Genomic DNA, 20,675 nt, shown 5'->3' with positions numbered 1-20,675 from the left:
ATTTATTTTCTTACTGCTCAATTAAATTTAACAGGGACCAAAATGCGGGTTTATCAGTTGGGTTGATGAAGAGAAGGACCAATCTTCTATGGTAATAGCTAAAGTAGCTAACTCTAATAAGCTCTTTCAATCAGAAAATAAGAAGTTAAAGATAGAGTTGGTTTGTAGTTGGGTGTTGTTCTTGGCAGTTCTTGTTTACAAGTTGTAAGCTTTTCAATATTGTTTTTATGGTTTTGAAGTTCTTAGGTCAATAAATTGTTGTATTTGTAACGTTAAAACAAATGTTGTAGTCGTTCTTATGTTGTATGTAATGTTAAGTAATTAGTAGGTCATTAATTTGTTGTAATTGTCGTAACGTTATATTTTTTGTCGTCCGTTGAGTAAACTGTAAAAATAAACTAATAATGAAATCCAACATTAATTTGTATATACATTTATATAATCCAACTACATAGGACCAAGACAAGACCCCCAAATAATTTTTGCCATCCGGAGACGGAACTCTAAAGCTGCGTTCTTTGGGTCAATAAGAACATGTATTGGTTGACCTGAAACTAATTGCTCCATAAACATACAAAGAAAAACACCGCAATCTCCCAAATGACTACTTTGTTGGGGAACGTTTTCTTCATAAATGAATTGCATATTCAATGGAATCCTTGGGATGTTCCTCCGGGCCCAATACTTAATCTTGTCCAAATAATTTGCCACCCGACGTTCAAATTTGGAAAAGATTCCTTCAGATTGGAATTTTTCATAAGCATCTCTACCAAGACTGTCATAAATATGCACTTCCATTGACGCTAATCGTAGTTCCCCAAATAGCCAATGATTAGGGGATGAATGAATCGGCAATAAGACCTGTATAAGGATCAGAAAATAAAATTATGTTTATTTACATCACAATACAAAAACATAACAAAAAAACGATATTATTTTCAATATAAACTATTAAGTTTACCGTATCAACATCCCACCAAGCAACCATGAAGTTGGGGTACGTAGCAATACCAGCCATAAACGCCCTCCAGTCCTATCCTTCTTCCAAAGCATGAGAAACAAAAAAATTTGGAGGCATTATTGTATGTCGGTCGCTCTCAAACCATCTCTCCATCAAAAGTCGGTACCAAATGGTTATATGCTGCACACATGATACTTTTGTTATTGACTAAAAAACAATTAACTTTTAAAAGAATTAATTAACAATTAATTTACCGCTGACTCCAACCATCCGTCATGTGTATGCCCAAACAATGAGCTCCAAAAATCTCTATCTAATACGAAATTAAACAAACGATGTTGGACATCATATGAATGCAATACATAATTTTGGATGACATCCTCACCGCCTGCTATGTAAGGTTGTAGGCGCAACATGGAGAAGTCATGAGCAACACCAAAAACTGGAGGAGGAACGGGGCTTGTTGATTTCATATCAACCTTCTTTTTTGTTCTTCTTTTTTGCTTCGGTGTCGTGTGCAACTAAAAACAATATTGAAATGTTTAAATCTATATCTTTCATATAATTCACAAAAAATAAAATCATCGGTTTATAAATAAAACGAATACCTCGGTGTAAGGAGGGCACAAATATTGTGATGGTTTTCGACTCCTCGGTTTATCGGGTGTAACTTCTTTGTCATCATCATCATCATGAAAATAATCTACATTTCCCGTTATTATTAGTTCGTCTTCGTCCGGCACATCATCATCAAATTTGTTCCCCGCATTGTCATTCCTCTCCTCCCACTCCTACATTAAAAATAATACTGTATACTTAATAACGAAATACACATAATTTAATAAGCAATAATATCTAAATAAACAAAATATTTATATTAATGTAACTATAATAACCTCTTTAACTCCACTATAATCATTTACATCAAACACATCATCATCAAAATTGTTCCCCGCATACTCATTCCTCTCCTCCAACACCTACATTAAAAATATAACTTTTTACTCAATAAAAAAAGACACTTTAATAAAAAGTAATTATTATAATCGTAAAGGTAACATCTATAACAACCTTCTCGTCTTGAGTATCACCAAAAACATTTTCAGTTGTATTGTTTTTATTCATCACTTCATCTTGTACAACCTATATTTTCAAATATAAAATATGAACACAGGTATTCATATATGTTAATAAAGTTTAATAAATAGTGTAGCGTGTAACTAACCTGTTCATCATAATTTCTTTGTGACTCTATCCTACCATCATAAAAAATGTCGCTCCAAAATTGGTCATTATTCACTTCTTCAACAAAAACCTCTGTAGGTTGTCGGTTCATAAACACATGCTGCTCCAGTGCATGTAGCCGTTTCAACACCTCGTCTAGCTTGTGTTTCCCACTGCCCCGACCTCTACCATGAGAGCGACCACTGGACGACATACTAGACGAAGATTCGTCTTGTCTCCTAAAATGGTCCCGTACTGGGGATGGAACTGCTTTCCCTTCACCATATACATACTCTTGAAATGACATATAATAAAAAGATGTCATATTAAAAATGCATATAAAAGTATAATAATCAACTTTATTAATAATAAACGAATTAATTTTAAACCTGCATCTTTGACCAAATCTTGTTCACGTCAACCCATTTCAATTTTTTTGTTCCGCTCCATCGTTTCATCCGAGGCAAGTCTTTATTTTTTCTCGATGCAAATCCACATGCACGAACAGCCGGAATCATCTGATATATCCATATCTACAATTTTTTACAATTACAGTAATAAAAGTTAAAATTAAAATAAAAAACATAACAATAAAACAATTTAAATATAAGAAAACTTTTATACCCTTATTGGAGCCGTAAATCCTGAGACGGAGTACTTTAAAGTTTTACCACCCTCAGAAACTGATAAATTATTATGTATCTTATTCCATGTATCCTCAATGTCAACATAGGTAAAAATCCCAGAGATAGCTACCCCAAGCGAAACTAACAAAACAAAAAAACAAAATTGATTATTATATAAATTATAACTTTAATAAAATAGAATTTTTAACGTAAACAAAATATACCTATTCCAGAGATCCAAATTCTCAGCCAAATAAAACCAATCTTGTGGCACCCGATCGTTAACTTCTTTACCCAAAAAACCTTCACACAAAATGTATATCAAACATACTATAACTGCATCAACATCGTCAAGTGCTAGGAATGTTCGATTTAAAATTAAACTTTTCAGGTCGTCGATTTTCACCGAACTATTAGTATGGTCCGGAAATAGCCGTTCACGCAGTAAACATCTTTTTTTACTGCTTATTAATTTTTCTGACCCTTTTCTCCCAATGTTTTTTGGATACTCCCCAAAATTGAAGCCGGTAATCAAACAAAACTCTTCCGGCTCATACACCATTTTCGTATTGCCTACTCGAAAATATAAACGTTTTATTCCATCTGGATATAAAACAGGGTCCGACCGGATCTGATGAAGGAACATTTTATGAAATAATAATGCGTCCCCTTGTAAACGAGGGACATCAATAAAATAACCAAAGACGGTATCTCTGAAAATAGCACGTCGGACATCATCTAAAACTTCAAATACTTCCCATATGTTACCGCCACAGCCTTTTAAGTTCGCAAAGGCTTTCGTATTCATTAAACTAAAATCATGCTGCAGAAAAAACACAAAAACAAATTAGATAACTAAAAAATATATATTTTTTTTAAATATATGATTACGAACTGCAAATACAATTTCTTAATTACTAATATATATATTTCCGATAAAAAACAATAACATACACATATATAAACAATTTTCCAAGTTATACAACTAATATATTAACGATAGAAAACAATATCATACATAATTATATAAACATTTTATTAAACATATTTTCAACTTAAATGACAAATATATCAACGACAAATATTCAACTTAAACAAATTTTCAAGTTAAACGACAAATATATAAACAATTTTTATCTTTATAATTAAAACTAACATTTTATAATCATATAAACAAAAAAAAAAATTTAAAAATAAAACGACAAACAAACTAACAGTTTTGCAAGTTATACGATAACTTTATACAAATTTTCAACTTACACGACAAATACAAACAATTTCTAACAATATATATACAACAAATTTTCAACTTATACAAATGTTTTACTTCTACGACAAACACAAACAATTTTTAACAATATATATACCACAAATTTTCAACTTATACAAATGTTATACCTATACGACAAATGTATATACAAACGACTATTTTGCACTTTATATAAACAACTATACGATTAGAATATACAAGATTTCAGGTTATACAACAACTAAAAAAACAACAAAAATAACAAATTGTAAACATTATCTACGCAGTCTCTACTTGCATTTAAACTTCAAGTATACTAAAAAAATATTAAAACTATCAAACACAACAAAATTACCCTTTTTTAACACTAAATAATACAACAAATGATAAAATAAAGAGATTGTTGACATTAAAAGAGTTAAAATCTAACCATATTTGCGGGATTGTTGACATAATCCTCAATTTTCTTCAAAAACTAGCCAAAATTCCGAGATAAGCCCAAAGTTAGAGAGAGATTTTGTGTAGAGAATGGTGAAAAATGAAGAAAAAAAAACGTTTTTATAGTGAAATTCGAGGATATTTCGCAGATGAGAGCCTATTTCGCAGATGGGCATTCTCATCTGCGAAAGTACAAGTACCTAAAGCACAGTTGTGCTTTAGGCACTTGTACTTTCGCAGATGAGAAGCCCATTTCGCAGATGGGACCTTCTCATCTGCGAAATTAGTGGCTATTTTTGTAATTTTGATTTTTTTTTTGCTATTTTTGTAATATCATTAGTGTAAATGGCTATTTTTATAAATTTCTCTATATTATATAATATGTAGCTAAAAATTAAGATGTTTAGCGTGTCTAAATGTGTACTTATAACTCAAGACTCAAGAGGGAGTTGAATGGCATCTGCAACTAAATGTAAGGACTGAAGTGTAAATATCTTTCACGATGACCACTCTACTATCGACGCCTGTTGCTTCTCGAAGGAAGACTTTTATTTAGGATCAGTGTTGTTATCCAACGACACGTGTCAAGATCTCAATGGCGCAACGCCCCACTGATCATCTATAACTGGATGAGCAAGAAACCCCACAAACAAAATATCTCATCCCCACTAATCACCATGGAACGATTATCCCTCTTCTTCTTCCTCCTCTTGTCCGCCTCCATAGCAGTCGCCGTTTCCATCGATGAATCTGCTGCGGATCCGTTGATCCGGCAAGTCGTCCCGGAGGAGGAGACCTCCGCCGATCATCTATTGAACGCTGAACACCACTTCACTCTCTTCAAGAGCAAGTTCGGTAAGACATATGCGACTGCGGATGAGCACGATTACCGTCTGTCTGTCTTCAAGTCTAACCTTCGCCGTGCCAAGCTCCACCAGCAACTGGATCCCACTGCTGAGCACGGCGTTACCAAGTTCTCCGATTTGACCCCGTCGGAGTTCCGTAAGACATACCTCGGCTTGAAGAATCCTCTAAAATATCCCGCCGATGCGAACAAGGCGCCTATTCTTCCTACAACCGATCTTCCTGAAGACTTTGACTGGCGCGATCATGGCGCTGTTACTGCCGTTAAAGATCAGGTGTGTGCAAGTCTCTGTAGTTGTTACGCAACCTTTACCAAAACTTTTAAAAGTATGGTTGACTTTTTATATAGGCGTGTATACAACGTTTCGAATATGAAATTTGATAATAGCATGTGTTTTGCAGCAGATAACGGGCTAATAAGTTACTAAAAATCGATCAAATCACCATCGAAGGATTAACGAATTGTAAAATTGATACACTCTTCTCCTGACTAGATAAAAGTATTCATAGATTAGATAAGACTTGATCACTCTTGGAATCTTAGAACTAGTTCATAAAAATTATTAGAATACCTTATCTTTATGTAACGAATCAAACAACTTTGTGTTTATAATATTATAATCAATTAATTTTGTGGCCTCCTATTTTAGGGTTCATGTGGATCGTGTTGGTCTTTTAGTACAACCGGAGCTTTAGAAGGATCCCACTTCCTTCAAACAGGGGAGTTGGTTAGCCTCAGTGAACAACAACTTGTGGATTGTGATCATGAGGTTTGCACTTTATAATTTATATCATCTCCTCCACTTCTGTTATCTGATTTCGTTATCAAGTAATCTTCAACTAAGAATGTTTCTCTCTGTTCTCTTGCAGTGTGATCCTGAAGAAAAGAATGCATGTAACGCAGGTTGCAATGGTGGGCTGATGACCAGTGCATACGAGTACATACTCAAATCCGGTGGAATTCAGAAAGAATCCGATTACCCCTACACAGGAAAAGATGGCACTTGTCATTTTGACAAATCCAAAATCGCAGCATCTGTAGCAAACTTTAGCGTCATTGGCACAGATGAAGACCAAATCGCTGCTAATCTTGTCAAACATGGCCCTCTTTCAAGTAAAATCCTAATCATATCCTTTCAACTCTCTTCTTTCTGTATTAAATGAACAGTATCTGTATCAGAAAGTGTTGTTATCTTCTTTGCAGTTGGAATCAATGCAGCTTGGATGCAAACATATGTTGGTAAAGTATCATGCCCTTATATATGTTCAAAGAAGCGATTGGATCATGGTGTTCTTCTTGTTGGGTACGGATCAGCTGGTTATGCGCCTAGCAGACTTAAGGAGAAGCCTTACTGGATCATCAAGAACTCATGGGGAGCAAACTGGGGAGAGGAAGGGTACTACAAAATCTGCAGTGGGTACAACTCGTGTGGAATGGATACCATGGTTTCTGCAGTGGTTTCTACAAATACTTGAAATTCTTGAAGGAAGTCATCAATGTGTATATATGTATTATGATGGTGATTATGTGAATTGTTGAAGCTTTAAGTTCTATTTGCGTATTGGCTTCACTATGAAAAACGTTAATAGGTTTTAATTAATGGTTCATGCTTTTGTTTCAAGTATATGTTGACTGCAAAATGTGGTGTTTTTTTTTTTATCGCCGTGCATGATGTATTTATGTGGGTTTTCGATGTGGAATTTCACAATTTGTTAAAGAATTTACCAATGTCTATCTTTCATAGATATTGATATGTCTCAAAATTTCTATGTTTTTGTTTCTATAGCACATATTGTGACAACTTTCAAAATTTATATGTTTTTGCCTCTAGCACATGTTGTGACAACTTTTACCTGTGAATGGTTACAATCGAGATTGCTAACTGTAAAATATAAGGAGAATACCTCACGGATATAATGCCACTTCTCAATAGCTCTCTTTGAAGAAATGTTTCAAGATAAGAAGGCTACACGAGTTGTTTACTTGGAAGAGCGGTTCAATACCACTCGCCTTGACAACTAGTCAAACATATGTGTATTGTGTTTGTCTCAAGATCAATAAGCAAATGTTGGCAACCTGATTTCTGAAAATAAAATCGTTCTCAACTTGTATTTGGATTGACAAAAGGGATACTATAATACTATTTCCATATTCGTATAACAAACCGATTTGTTGTCAAGCTTCAATAAACCCCAATCTTAACTTTTGTCATAAGAAACTCATCGTTTGAAGAGAGGTCATCATACCCCGCAAACTCTTATAAATCAATGATCATCATGTACCCTAAGGGTGGAGGGTTATTCAAGCGAATCCGAGGCCCCTAACAAAAAAAAAAAAAAAAAAAAACCTTAAACAGTAAATTTTTAAGTAAAAATTTGATTAATTGTTTAGAATTCCTAAGTATTCGGCAGGAATCTCTTCGTTTCTCCACTAATTTTGGCTCCAATCTCGTTTTTTATTTTTTGTCATTACAATCAACGACTTAATTTCAAACATTTTTTCTCTGCAATAATAAAAGTAGAAACATAAAAATGGGCCATAGGCCATCGCCCATACTTGCCCATTGCTTCCCCACCCACTGATACATTCCTTGATACGTCCTTATTCCTAACCTACTTGTTACATCAACTCCATCTCAGTTTTTCTCTTTCATCTCTCTTCCATCTTTCCCAACCCACTACACATGAAAACTTATCTTTCCATCCACTCACTTTGATACAAGTCTTACTGCATGATGTACAAGTAGCTAAAACATAAATGGTAGAAAGAATGTGTGTGTGTTTGTGTGTGTGTGTGTATATATATATATATATATATATATATATATATATAGAGAGAGAGAGAGAGAGAGAGAAGAAGAAGAAGAAGAAGAAGAAGAAACGAGTTCCTCAACCTGCAAATGGCTTCTTCAGGCAGTACCTAGTCTTCTCGAAGTCGACATCTAAGAGGTACATGTGGTACCTCCCCAACCCACTCCTCCACACACTGCACCCTAAAAGTGTAACACCCCGATTCTTAGGTATTGTCCAATTGTAGTTTCTTGGTTTGGCCCTACTCGACGAGTTGGTTGCCCTACTCGTCGAGTAGCAACGAGATTGAATTGCAACTTAAGTGACTGACTCGGCGAGTCCACGAGTGGGACTCGACGAGTAAGAGCTGGCAAAAGAAACCCTAAGTCCCGGGTTCTACACTCTATTTAATGAGGCTTAAGCCCCATTTGGCCTCCTTACAGTCAGATAGAACTCAAAGGAAAACCTTAACCGATTATTGTGCCATTTGTGCCTTGAAAGCTTAAAAGGAGAACTTGTGGGAGGAAGAACTTGGAGAAGCAAAGGACTAGAAGCAAAGGAGGAGTGGAACCCGAAATCTACCTCAGCTAGCACTCATAGAAGGTACCAAGTCGACACCTTTATCCGTTTTCCCTTCTAGATCTGAAGTTGTAACTTCAGATCTGGACCATTCCCGAGTTCTAGATCCATAAAGTTCCTGTCTTGGACGTGAGTGAGGGTTTCCTTGTGCATGAAACCCATTAAGAGCTTAGTTTTGGACATTAAGGACCTTTTTAGCCATGCATACACGTAAAGTTTGCAACTTTACATGAAAGGCATGCCTTGGAAGCTTGGATCTAAGGTTTGGAGTCGTTGCATGGCTTAAAACGGATCTATATAGCTTAAGGACTAAAGGAACTCGGCGAGTTGCAAGAACGACTCGGCGAGTCGGATGAATATAGTTGTGAACTCGACGAGTTGGTAGAACAACTCGGCGAGTCCGATGAAGGTTACCTTAGACTTGACGAGTTGCATGAGCAACTCGGTGAGTCGGATGAGTTTCCTCCAAGTTAGGAATGCGTGTGTATCAACGTATTACTAGAAGAGAAACATGACGAGTGGCTCTAGGGCCTCCATCGAGAATCGTAGGAACTCGGCGAGTCACGCTGGTGACTCGATGAGTAAATAAAAGTTTCGAGGAACTCGGCGAGCAGCCGGGGGTAGTCGACGAGTTAAGGTCAACATGGACTGTTGACCTTGACTAAGGACTTTGACCTTGATCAGGGTTGACTAGTTGGGTTATGGAGTACTCTATGAGGGCAGAGACTTATGAGCATAATCGTATTATGGTAATAGGTGGTGGAGTCTTCGAAAAGTGATCGGAGAGTTGTGATTTCTTACCGAACTGACATCTACAAGGTGAGTTATCCTCACTATACTAAAGGGTCTAAGGCACCAAGGCCGGCCCATTGGATTTGATATCCTAGTAGTCATTGATATGTTGAGTTGAGTTAGTAATGTATGCCAGTTGATATGCTAGTCGGGTAGATCTGTAGGACTGCCTGTGATACTGATTGATTACATGTATGTGTATGATTATCTGTTACATGTCGACATGTTATGTGGGGTGGGTTGAGGTTGTACTGCTCCGTGCGGTAGCCAACAAACCCGAGAGTATTCTAGATATGAGTTGAGGGCCTGGTAGGCATTCCAGACTCATACTGAGGACTCGAGAGCATTCCAAATACAAGCTGAGGGCCCGGTAGGCATTCCAGACTCGTACTGAGGGCTCGGTGGCATTCTAGATACGTGCTGAGGGCTCGGTAGGCATTCCAGACTTGTACTGAGGGCCCAGGGGTAGTCCAGCTTGTAAAGCTGTGGACCCAGTGCATGTTGTTTTGTTTTGATTGGTATGATATGCTAATGTTGATTTTGCTATGTGAACTGAATGTGTATCGGTATTTTGGGGTAACTCACTAAGCTTTCGGGCTTACAATTTCAATTTATTGTTTCAGGTACATCTGGGTATCGCAGCAAGGCCAAGGCATGATCGTACAACTCCTCCTATTATGTTATTTTTGGGGACAAGACTCTGATAAACAATGTTTTGAAAACAAAGTTGTAAAATTTTGATGAACTTGATATGTTTTTAAAAGTTTAAAATTGTTTGAAATTTTGGATGTTACAAGTTGGTATTAGAGCCTCGGTTTGAGTGAATTAGAGGAACATTCGTGTGAATCCAGTCTCAAATCAAGGAACGTTTTTCAAAAATAGTTTAATAAATCGGTTTTCAAAATAAATCAGGAGGATGCAGGATGTACGATCATCCAGAGCCGGTAAGCAAACCCCAAAATACCATACAGTTATTTGATTATGTGACATATTAGAACAACATGCTAGTACTAGGCTAGGGATCTTCAGGAATTGCATGAAAGAATTGCCTGATTGCATGGTGCCTGCTAGCCTAGGATTTCCTTTCATGAAATTGACATCATTACTGTAGTGATTTAGTGTATGCACCACAGTTGTACATAATTAAGACCTTATAGCCTGAGAATGTCCGATTTAGCCTTATGTTCCGTTCTTGTTTGATTGGGAGCTTAGGGTAGGATTGAATATTCAAAAGTCTATTGGGTCCAACATTATGTATGGCTAGCATGCACTAGTGCTGCAGGGTTGGTGGAAGTTTTGTGAGTGGGTAGGTGTTGGGATAAGTCCACCGATTTCGAGTCGTCTAACATTCCTTAGGAATCGGACTTGAGTGCTCGATGTAATTATATGTATTGTTAGGGCGTTGTGGTAATACTTGGAACAAATATGGGTAGGTGTGGAAGGTAGTATGGGCCCGTACTACTAAAAGCACAGGACCCATACGCGTGACAAGGAAGTCACAACTCCCAGGGTTTTGTTAGGGGTTGGTCCCTAGTTGTTGTAAACGTTATCTAATGCCTTGTGTTGTGTTTCAGAATGGTGATGACTAGGTGCTTTGTGACTGGATCCGGGTCAGGATCAGGATCGGGATCAGGAGAGGGCGGACCGGGGGAGCTGACAGCACCCGAGACGATCGGCCAGATGAGGCTGGAGGAGATGGACGACAGGATTCGAGCAATCCTGCATGACGAGGTTGCTACGTTGTTTCGGGCCGAATTGCCAGAGATGTTCGGGTCAATTAAGACTACCGTGGTGGAGTATTTCGATGAGCGTTACGCAGCCCTCGCAGAGACAGCAGCTGCATCAGCTGTAACTACGACAGGGGGAAGAGTAGGTAGGGGTTTTCAGTACCGGGACTTCGATAACACGAAGCCCCCAACTTTTGATGGGACACAGGATCCCATCAAGGCTATGAGATGGATTTCAGATGTGGAGGGGTCTTTCTTCACCTGCTTGTGTCCTACTGACCAAAAGGTCAGGTGTGCTCTTAACCTGCTTAGGTCCGGAGCCAAGGATTGGCGGAGACTTGTAACTGGGGCTTATACTGATGATCAGAGAGCTGCTGTTACTTGGGAGCAGTTCAGGGATATGTTTCGCACTCGTTACATTCTGAGGGTTGAGCGGGAACGTTTGGCACAGGAGTTTCTGAGTCTGGGACATGATGGAGAGTCGGTGACGGAGATCTCCCATATGTTCACTGAGAGGGCGATGTTCTGCCCATAGTTTGCCTCCGAGCAGTCTCAGATGACCCGTTATCTGAGTATGCTCAAGACTGATATCTGACAGTTCGTGTCCACCCAGCGATGTGATACTCTTCTAGAGTTACAGGAGGCTGCCAGGCGGCGGGAGTTGGAGATTGAGCTGCAGCTGAGGGAGCAGCAGCCGGCCCCGGTACTGTCGCAGCCGGCACCAAAGCAGCCTAAGACCGCAGATGCTAGGACCGGGGGTCAACAGGGCCGCACTTGTGGGAAGTGTGGCAAGGGTCATTCTGGGGTATGTCGGGCTGCTAGTGGGTGCCACAAATGTGGCAAGGAGGGACATTATGCGAAGGACTGTCGCCAGGCAGCCATAGTTCCTGGTATGAGGTTATGTTACCACTACAACCAGGTCGGCCACATGAGGGCCAACTGTCCACTACTTTCCGCCAAGCCGGTGCAGGCTGCAGCACCGGCTACTTTGAGGATCACTGACGGGAGATCAGACAAGTCAGAGCCTCCGAAGCCTCAGGGTCATGCTTTCCAGCTTACGGCGGAGGAGGCTAGAGCAGCACCAGATGTGGTTGCCGGTATGTTTCTATCCTCACCTTGTTTTCTTTATATGTTAAATGCTTATCTGTTGTATTTGTAATTAGGTACGTTTTTGGTGAATTCGTTACCTGCTTTGGTCTTATTTGACTCGGTCCTTCGTATCTCAGTCTTTTAGTGGGGATTTCAGTAAGCCTATGGGCGAGTTAGAGTGTCCGTTGCGATTGTCCATTGCTAACGAACACATGGTTTCTGCTTCTTCAGTTTATAGAGGATGTGACTTGGAGATCTTTGGGGTGTCTTTTTCGATAGACTTGATTCCGATTCCCATGGGGGAGGTCAGCGAGTGGTGGTTCGAACCCCAAGTGGGGGAGAACTGATTATATGCGGTGAGGGCACCAGAGTAGGCTCAGGTTTTTGCTCAGTTGCCAAGGCTCGGCAGTACATTCAGCACGGGTGTATGAGTTATTTAGCATACATGGTAGATACGCGAGTTGGGGACCATATTTCGGTCTCCGATGTACCAGTGGTCAGGGTGTTCGTAGATGTGTTTCTGGAAGAGTTGCCAGGGATACCTCCGGAGAGGCAGGTTGAGTTCAGAATCGACCTGGTGCAAGGTGCGGCCCCTATCGCTAAGGCGTCGTACCGATTGGTGCCTGAGATGCCTGAGATATAGGGAGTTCGTAGATGTGTCATCCAATCACTTTGATACAAGTCTTACTGCATGATGTACAAGTAGCTAAAATATGAATGGTAGAAAGAATGTGTGTGTGTGTGTGTGTATATATATATATATATGTTGGGTTATGAGCATTCTAACACTCCTAAGTGTACATGCAACCCTAAATACCTTGGATCTATGTTTTCTCTATTATACATGCAAATATGAACATCCAAGGTATTATCCTAATCTAGCATACAAAACTATCAATATAACAAGATAGAATACATACCTCTTTGATGTAGAATGTCTTCATGAAGCTTGAGTGCCTAGTGCCCCAAGTGTGACACCTCAAATGGTTCACACAACACCAAATACACTTGGAATAACTTGAGAGAATTCTACACTTCATGAAAATCGGCTAGCCCTTTCTTACTCTTTCTAGTGGCCGATTTTGATCAAGAATAAGATATTTATATAGTTATACAATTAGGGTAAACCCTAATTGTCATGACTTTCCATTTCCTTGGATCCATGGGTTCAAATACACCATGGAGCATCCATGGAGCATCATATGGGTTTTGGTCCAACTAGATAATCCATGGAGCATTAGCCCACTATATAAGTATGGATGATTTGTACAGTCAACCCATATATTTAATTAGTCTTTTTTTGATCACTTAATTAATCCTAGATTAATTCTTGATCAATACTAATTAAATAATCTTATTATTCTTATTATTAATATACTAGAACTTATAATATATTAATAACCATAAGTGTCTTATTTCTCTCATCATAGTCTATCCAAGTGCATGATGCCATGCAACCCAAATGGACCATGCCGGGTCGGGTCAAGTCTTACCAATTATAGTTATGGACTTAGACATTAATCCAACAGTCTCCCACTTGGATAAGTCTAAAACTATTATTGCGTATGACTTCAAGAACCAACTGGCAATCGTAGCTCTCAAAAGCTTCTGTCGAACTTTGACCTTGTAGATGAACTCTGACCTTTGTCAATGACTTGTCCATTAGATAAGGGATCATATATTCCTCCATTCTAGATATCATATGGACTAAGACATGGATTATAATCATTCTCTCTATCCATTTGTTGTTTCCCGATTTTCGATTTATGACGACTGACTAATTGAACAAATCAAATCAGTCCTGGCCCAGCCGAGCACTTCCATTTGTCATCATCAAATCATCAAGGGGCCCACAGATATCGCTTTTATCCCGAAGATAAAAGGAATGGATAAACTTTGACTCATATGGCTTGTTCTACTACTTGTTGAATTATACACAAAGACACGTTTTATAGCACCGAGTTACCAAATGCGGTTTCGTGTAATCAATGTACTATCAACTCATAGTAACAACTCATATCTCTAGGTTTGAAGAATATAAGATATTATCATCTCATGATCACTCGTGATAAAATCCATGAAGTGATTCCAATGAGTGCGGGTTGAATCCAATACTCAGAACTTATGAGCACTCATGAGTGTTGTAGCCCTTTGTCCAACACCTTAGACCTCTACAAGCCGACCCGTGACAGTCTTAATTCATATCTACTTCCAACATATGACTGACTGTGGATGGTTTGAATAACTTAGTCATTCCGGAAGAATAACCTAGTTTATTCGGGAAGTCAAAACATGCAAAGTGAATCACAATAATAATTGAATCCAATATGGTATCAAAACCTATGAACATAAATAAAACACCTTTTATTTATTACCATATGATTACACATTATTCATTGTATACTGTTTCAGCTATCAACTTTATTCTTGAATTTAAAACAATAGTTGTCCCATGCTCCAAGCATGTACACTATGTTTTCTAAACACTAGTCATGCCATACACCAAGTATGCATACTTTGTTTGTCTATGATCTTTACTTTGTGAACTAGATAAATTGAACATAACTTCAATGATTCTCTTTTCACACTCCCAAATCCTTACTGCAAATGCAAGAATTCCAAATTCATGCCATTTACTGAAATCTGTTAGATTCTAAACTTATATGCATTGATCCTCTTGTAATGATTATGCACAAAGTCAGAAAGACTTGACAATAACCATTACAGAGCATTCCAATGGAGATAAGCTCCTTAGAAACATCCTTCTTGCATTAAGTTTCCTAATCTTAAACAGATTGAAAATTCTAACTTTGAAACATTTCCAGATTCCATTTTGACTATCACTTCTGAACAAGAGTTGCCTCCTTACAGATGATGTCAATATGGTCCTTCCAGAATTATCACTATACTTCCAATTGTCCTTGAGAAACCAATCTTTGGTAAACCTTAGATTGTCCTTGACAATTGTTTAATCCTTTTAGTCATATCCAGTTCTAAACCTTTTCTTTTCTTAATGCCCCAGGCATTTGGAAACTTTTAGAACGGATAACTATAGCACATGTAATCGATCCTATATCCGAAGCATATGGGACATGATGCATGATGTCTCACATAAAGACTAAACCAGTCTTTTGCTATATCATTTCCATTTCTATTTGCCAAGTTCTCATAATTCAGATTATGAAAAGGAATGCCGTAATCATAATCGAATTTAAGAACGCAAATAATGGACCCATATACAGAATTTCCTTATGTTGAGCCATTCCAACATGAAATTCATATATATCCTTGACTAAATGATTAAAACCTCACGATCTAAGCTTATAGATTTGTGATGAAGTATAATTTCCTCTCCCTTAATTATAGCAAAACAACTTTTCCCAATTGAAACCTTTTGTTTTCTATAATTAACATTGCTAACTTGCAATACTTATCATAATTATCATGCTCCCACTAACATGATAATTATTAGCATAACACTTATGCTCCCACTAGCTTTGACATGTACTCAGAAAGCTCGACTTCTAGAAATCAATACTTTATTGACTTTCTTACCAAAGTTCAAATTTCTGATACTAGATTGTTTTGATAAGACTTTATCAAAAATATACACCTTCCCTTAGATAGCACACTTGTGTGTCTAAACAATTATGAAGAGGGATGCCGTAATCATAATGGTTAGACCTTTTTGCCACTTCTCACAAGTCCAGGTTAGTGTGCCGGTAAACCACACACGCTCCACTAACGACTTTGAGAATACAAATATCACAATTGCTATCTAACTAAAATCTACTTAGTGAAAGTGTTTCCTCACCATCATTTTCATGAATCGGAGAGAAACCTTATGATACTTATATTTAATGGTGTATGTGTTCTTATCCATGTGAATTATCAAAATCATAGTCACAAGACAAGGATAATGACAAATCCAAACTCATATGGACTGAACTCAATCTTAACTTCTTGCCACGTGGCAGCTCAAGGGCCTGCCATTGCTTCCAAGTTGTTGTGCAACCAATTGAGAACTCTAAGAACTCAACTTTAACTAGAATGGGCACAGACTATGTCAACACGATAGGTTATAAACCTCAAGTCGTGTGCTAGTGAAGAACTTTAGGTTTTATTCTTGATTAGTTCTTGATACTTTCAAGACCTTTAAGACTCCCACTGTCCTCTTGACCTATAAGACTCTCTTGTCAAATATTCAAGGGATAGTGCGGATTCTTTATCAAGACAAACGCTTCACACAATTGGCCTGAGTTGGTCTTTGTTTTATCCAAAACATCACAACTTACCAATTTCAAATGTACAAGAGTAGAAAACTTTTACTCTTACATTTGACAAGTGTTTTAAACCTTCTTTGAGACATGTCACTCAAGTCACAATCTTGGAGTATGACTCTAAGACTTGTATTGGAACGAAGTATGACTCATCTTCTTGATTTAACCATTTCAACAATTCAAGATCCCTTCTTCTTAGTCATAAGAATGCACTAAGACTTCCTTAGAGAACTAATTTTGATATGGTTTCTTAATCATTAAGATGATCACAAAACTGATACTAAAGTACTCTCCCATTTTTTCAGATTTGAGAAACTTTTATCTTTCTGCCTAAGTTGATTCTTCTTATTCGCTCTGCCTTACATTGGAACCTTTTCCAATGTCTCAGAGTTACACTTAAGCCTGTAAGTATAATCATATTTACTGAGCTTTAGTAAACTATGACGAATAGTCTTATTAATCTTTTGTGGTGGACTTAATCAGTGCACATGACTATGTACTCGATCCCTTAGTCCATTACTTTTACTCACACATCCATGTGAATAAGTAATTAGTCTTAATTTTTCCAATACTTGAAAGTTCTTATTCATCATGCTATACAACTTGCATGATTCCAAGTCCCGGTCCAATTGGGACTTGGGTTATGAGAATCTTTCCTTATTTGGTAAATTTAGACATTACCACAAATGAAAGAATCAATTTCATATTTCCACTCTTGCTATTAATGGAATCATATAAGCAACAATTTTTCCTCAAATGCCATTGTAAGGATATTTTTAAAATAACTAAAATCAAAAATTTTCTTTTATTTTAAAACTATGCGGAAAAACTTATCCTTACAATCCATATGAAAACTTGTTGTTATCTATTCCTAAGCAATACTTCATAACTCCTAAGAAGTAGCTCAAGAATCCGATCTTCAAACTACGTGATAGAAATCCATCTATGCGATCAGATTCAGCATATTCTTTCTTTAACTTCCTTCACTTTTCTTTGATTCTTAAAACATCACCATGTGACCTAGTCACATCATGTATCAAAAATCTCAGAATAGAAACTTAGTAGAGTTAGATTATGGACTTTACCTGAAGTAGAGTCAACCTTATTGACTTTAACATCCTTAGGTAAATTTGGCAGTTTCACAACTAATGACCCTTCCTTTGGCAATATAAACATATGGACCCTTTGATAATGGTACACGGGACTGTTACAGACTTAGCCTTTTCTCTTTACCATTTGGTCAACCTAGTTGACTATGGTCAATCCCTTTCCTTGGGAAGAGAATGCATTTTTCTGTATTTCCAGTGTCACCATTGTCAATGTCCATAAAGTTTCAGGAAGTTGGTCTTAAGAAATAGATAAGATCATTAAGGGTCTTGTCATAGTCTGTTTCATAGGTGTTCCAAAAGAACTCACTATGTGACTTAGAAAGTAGTTGAACCACCAACTTTCTCAAGACTTTGACACCCAACTCTCCCGGCTTGTCAATATGTGACTACATCTCCAAGATGTGATCACACCTAGACCTTTCCTTGCTAATAGGGCTTGAGTGACCTTAAATTTTTCAAGAACTTGTAGGTTAGGGAGAATAATTGTAGGAGGAGAAAGAAGTATGATATCCATGGGACATCATCTTCATTAGGAAAGCTTGTTTCAAGAGATTTGGGAAGATCATAAATGTCTAAACCAGACATGTTTTGGGAGATATTCAAGATAGTTGATTTAAAGTCCTTAATATGACACCCAATATGAAATATTAAGGCTAGGACCCAACAAACTATTTTATAACTTAGAAGAGGTATGCCGTAATCCAAGCTATAAAATATTTGAAGGTAGGTGAATGACGATTCACCAATTTCCACCAAGATAAACGAAATGTATTATTAGGTTTTAATTGGATTTGAAACTCCTAGATCTTTTGAGATTCATTGAACTGTTCAATGGCATGTTTCAATCTCGAGTGTGCCCTTCAGGTTTTGTGACTGGGATGCCGAGGATCACAAAACAAGGTGTGAAGTAACCATGCAAATTACTTGGTACCCTTAAGTGTTTACCCCTTAATCGATGTGCCGGTTAACCACACACGCTCCATCGATACTATGATAAACATTAAGTCACCCTTTACCTACCTTGTTAAGTCCAAGTTAGTGTGCCGGTTAACCACACACGCTCCACTAATGACTTAGACAAAGTGTAAAGTGTAATTTCATGGATTAGCACCTTATTCACATTTTCCTAAGTAACTAAGATTGGGAATTATTAAGAGTTTAGTTACTTAGTATTTATCATTAATACTTTTAATAAAGGGAGAATTATAGTCCTGTCAAACCCGTTCGGCTAACAACCCTCCACCGGTCAAGCAAGCGGTGGGTGAGAGTGGACACCCATTAAGTTGCCATTTTATAGGCAACAACCTTATACCCACCTTATAGACCGGCTTCGTGAATGAGGCGTACTAGCGGTAAGATTGACTTTACTCTTATACATATATATATTATTAACTTATAATATTATAAAGTATAAGGGTTGAATTTTAACTTTTAAAATTCTAAGGGCTAACTTGGAATTAAAGTATTCGTAAGAGAAAACTTTACAAATTTCAAAACTTGAGGGCAAGTTTTGAAACTATTCAAAACTAATTAATTCCATAACTTATGTGTTTAAAGTAGTTTTAATCCAAAAACTCTTCAAGTTCCATAACTTATGGAAGACTTTAAACTAATAAAAGAATTAACTTTTCTTTATTTTTTATAACTTATGGAATTAATTAAGGTTACATTTTATTTATTTTTTTAATGAAGAGACTCTTGGTCCTCCATAACTTGAGGACAAATTATGGAGTCATAACTCCAATTAATTAGAACTAGACTCTTCATTTTGTAACCTTTGCCAACTTTTATGAGTTTTATGAAACTTAAATGTGACTTTTCATATAACTTGAGGACAAGTTACACAAACACATTTTATACTCAACTCTTAGATTAAAATGGATTGAAAACAACTATTTCAATTAACTTTTCTATTAATCTAAGCAACTCGTAAGAACAAGATAATTCAAATCAAACTTTTTCATGTAATTAGTCTAACCTTTAAACTAATACAAAACATGAATCTATTGAAAATTATCTTTGAAAATGGATTAGCATGAACATTACCACATCAAAAAACAAGTTTATAAGTTCAAAAACAACTTAGGGTAATGTTCCTAGTCCATTTCTAGCCAAAAAACTCGAAAATATGCTGTCTGGGGTCAAACTCGTCGAGTGCATGAACCAACTCGGCGAGTTGGATCGATTTGATCATTTTTTAGGCATGGACTCGCCGAGTCCCTTTATGGACTCGCCGAGTCTGATGATCAGACAGCAACAAATTTGTTTTTTCAGCTTCTATTGCAGGTATAACATGAAAACAAGCCTAGGCTCTGATACCACTGTTGGGTTATGAGCATTCTAACACTCCTAAGTGTACATGCAACCCTAAATACCTTGGATCTATGTTTTCTCTATTATACATGGAAATATGAACATCCAAGGTATTATCCTAATCTAGCATACAAAACAATCAATATAACAAGATAGAATACATACCTCTTTGATGTAGAATGTCTTCATGAAGCTTGAGTGCCTAGTGCCCCAAGTGTGACACCTCAAATGCTTCACACAACACCAAATACACTTGGAATAACTTGAGAGAATTCTACACTTCATGAAAATCGGCTAGCCCTTTCTTACTCTTTCTAGTGGCCGATTTTGATCAAGAATAAGATGTTTATATAGTTATATAATTAGGGTAAACCCTAATTGTCATGACTTTCCATTTCCTTGGATCCATGGGTTCAAATACACCATGGAACATCCATGGAGCATCATATGGGTTTTGGTCCAACTAGATAATCCATGCAGCATTAGCCCACTATATAAGTATGGATGATTTGTACAATCAACCCATATATTTAATTAGTCTTTTTTTGATCACTTAATTAATCCTAGATTAATTCTTGATCAATACTAATTAAATAATCTTATTATTCTTATTATTAATATACTAGAACTTATA

General features: G+C 37.2%; 1 protein-coding gene and 1 long non-coding RNA gene across 2 annotated transcripts; one reads left to right on the top strand and one right to left on the bottom strand.

Moving 5' to 3' along the window:
- Nucleotides 1-623: 623 nt before the first annotated feature.
- LOC145044960 (uncharacterized) lies at nucleotides 624-1,241 on the bottom strand. The gene is made up of 3 exons (XR_013681724.1): nucleotides 1,216-1,241; nucleotides 962-1,141; nucleotides 624-861 (listed from the first exon to the last, which is right to left on the bottom strand). It is a non-coding gene; the product is annotated as an uncharacterized LOC145044960 (long non-coding RNA).
- A 3,896-nt stretch (nucleotides 1,242-5,137) lies between these two features.
- On the top strand, nucleotides 5,138-6,984 carry LOC145047464 (cysteine proteinase 15A-like). Its single transcript, XM_078995734.1, has 4 exons — nucleotides 5,138-5,637; nucleotides 6,013-6,132; nucleotides 6,233-6,476; nucleotides 6,567-6,984. The coding sequence occupies exons 1-4, from the start codon at nucleotides 5,176-5,178 to the stop codon at nucleotides 6,836-6,838; spliced, it is 1,098 nt and encodes a 365-aa protein (XP_078851860.1). The 5' UTR covers nucleotides 5,138-5,175; the 3' UTR covers nucleotides 6,839-6,984.
- The last annotated feature ends 13,691 nt before the right edge of the window (nucleotides 6,985-20,675 follow it).

Source organism: Lactuca saligna, chromosome 5 (assembly GCF_052625555.1).
Source record: "Lactuca saligna cultivar CGN05327 chromosome 5, ASM5262555v1, whole genome shotgun sequence".
Taxonomy (NCBI): domain Eukaryota; kingdom Viridiplantae; phylum Streptophyta; class Magnoliopsida; order Asterales; family Asteraceae; genus Lactuca; species Lactuca saligna.
This window is presented reverse-complemented; position numbering and strand designations above follow the sequence as displayed.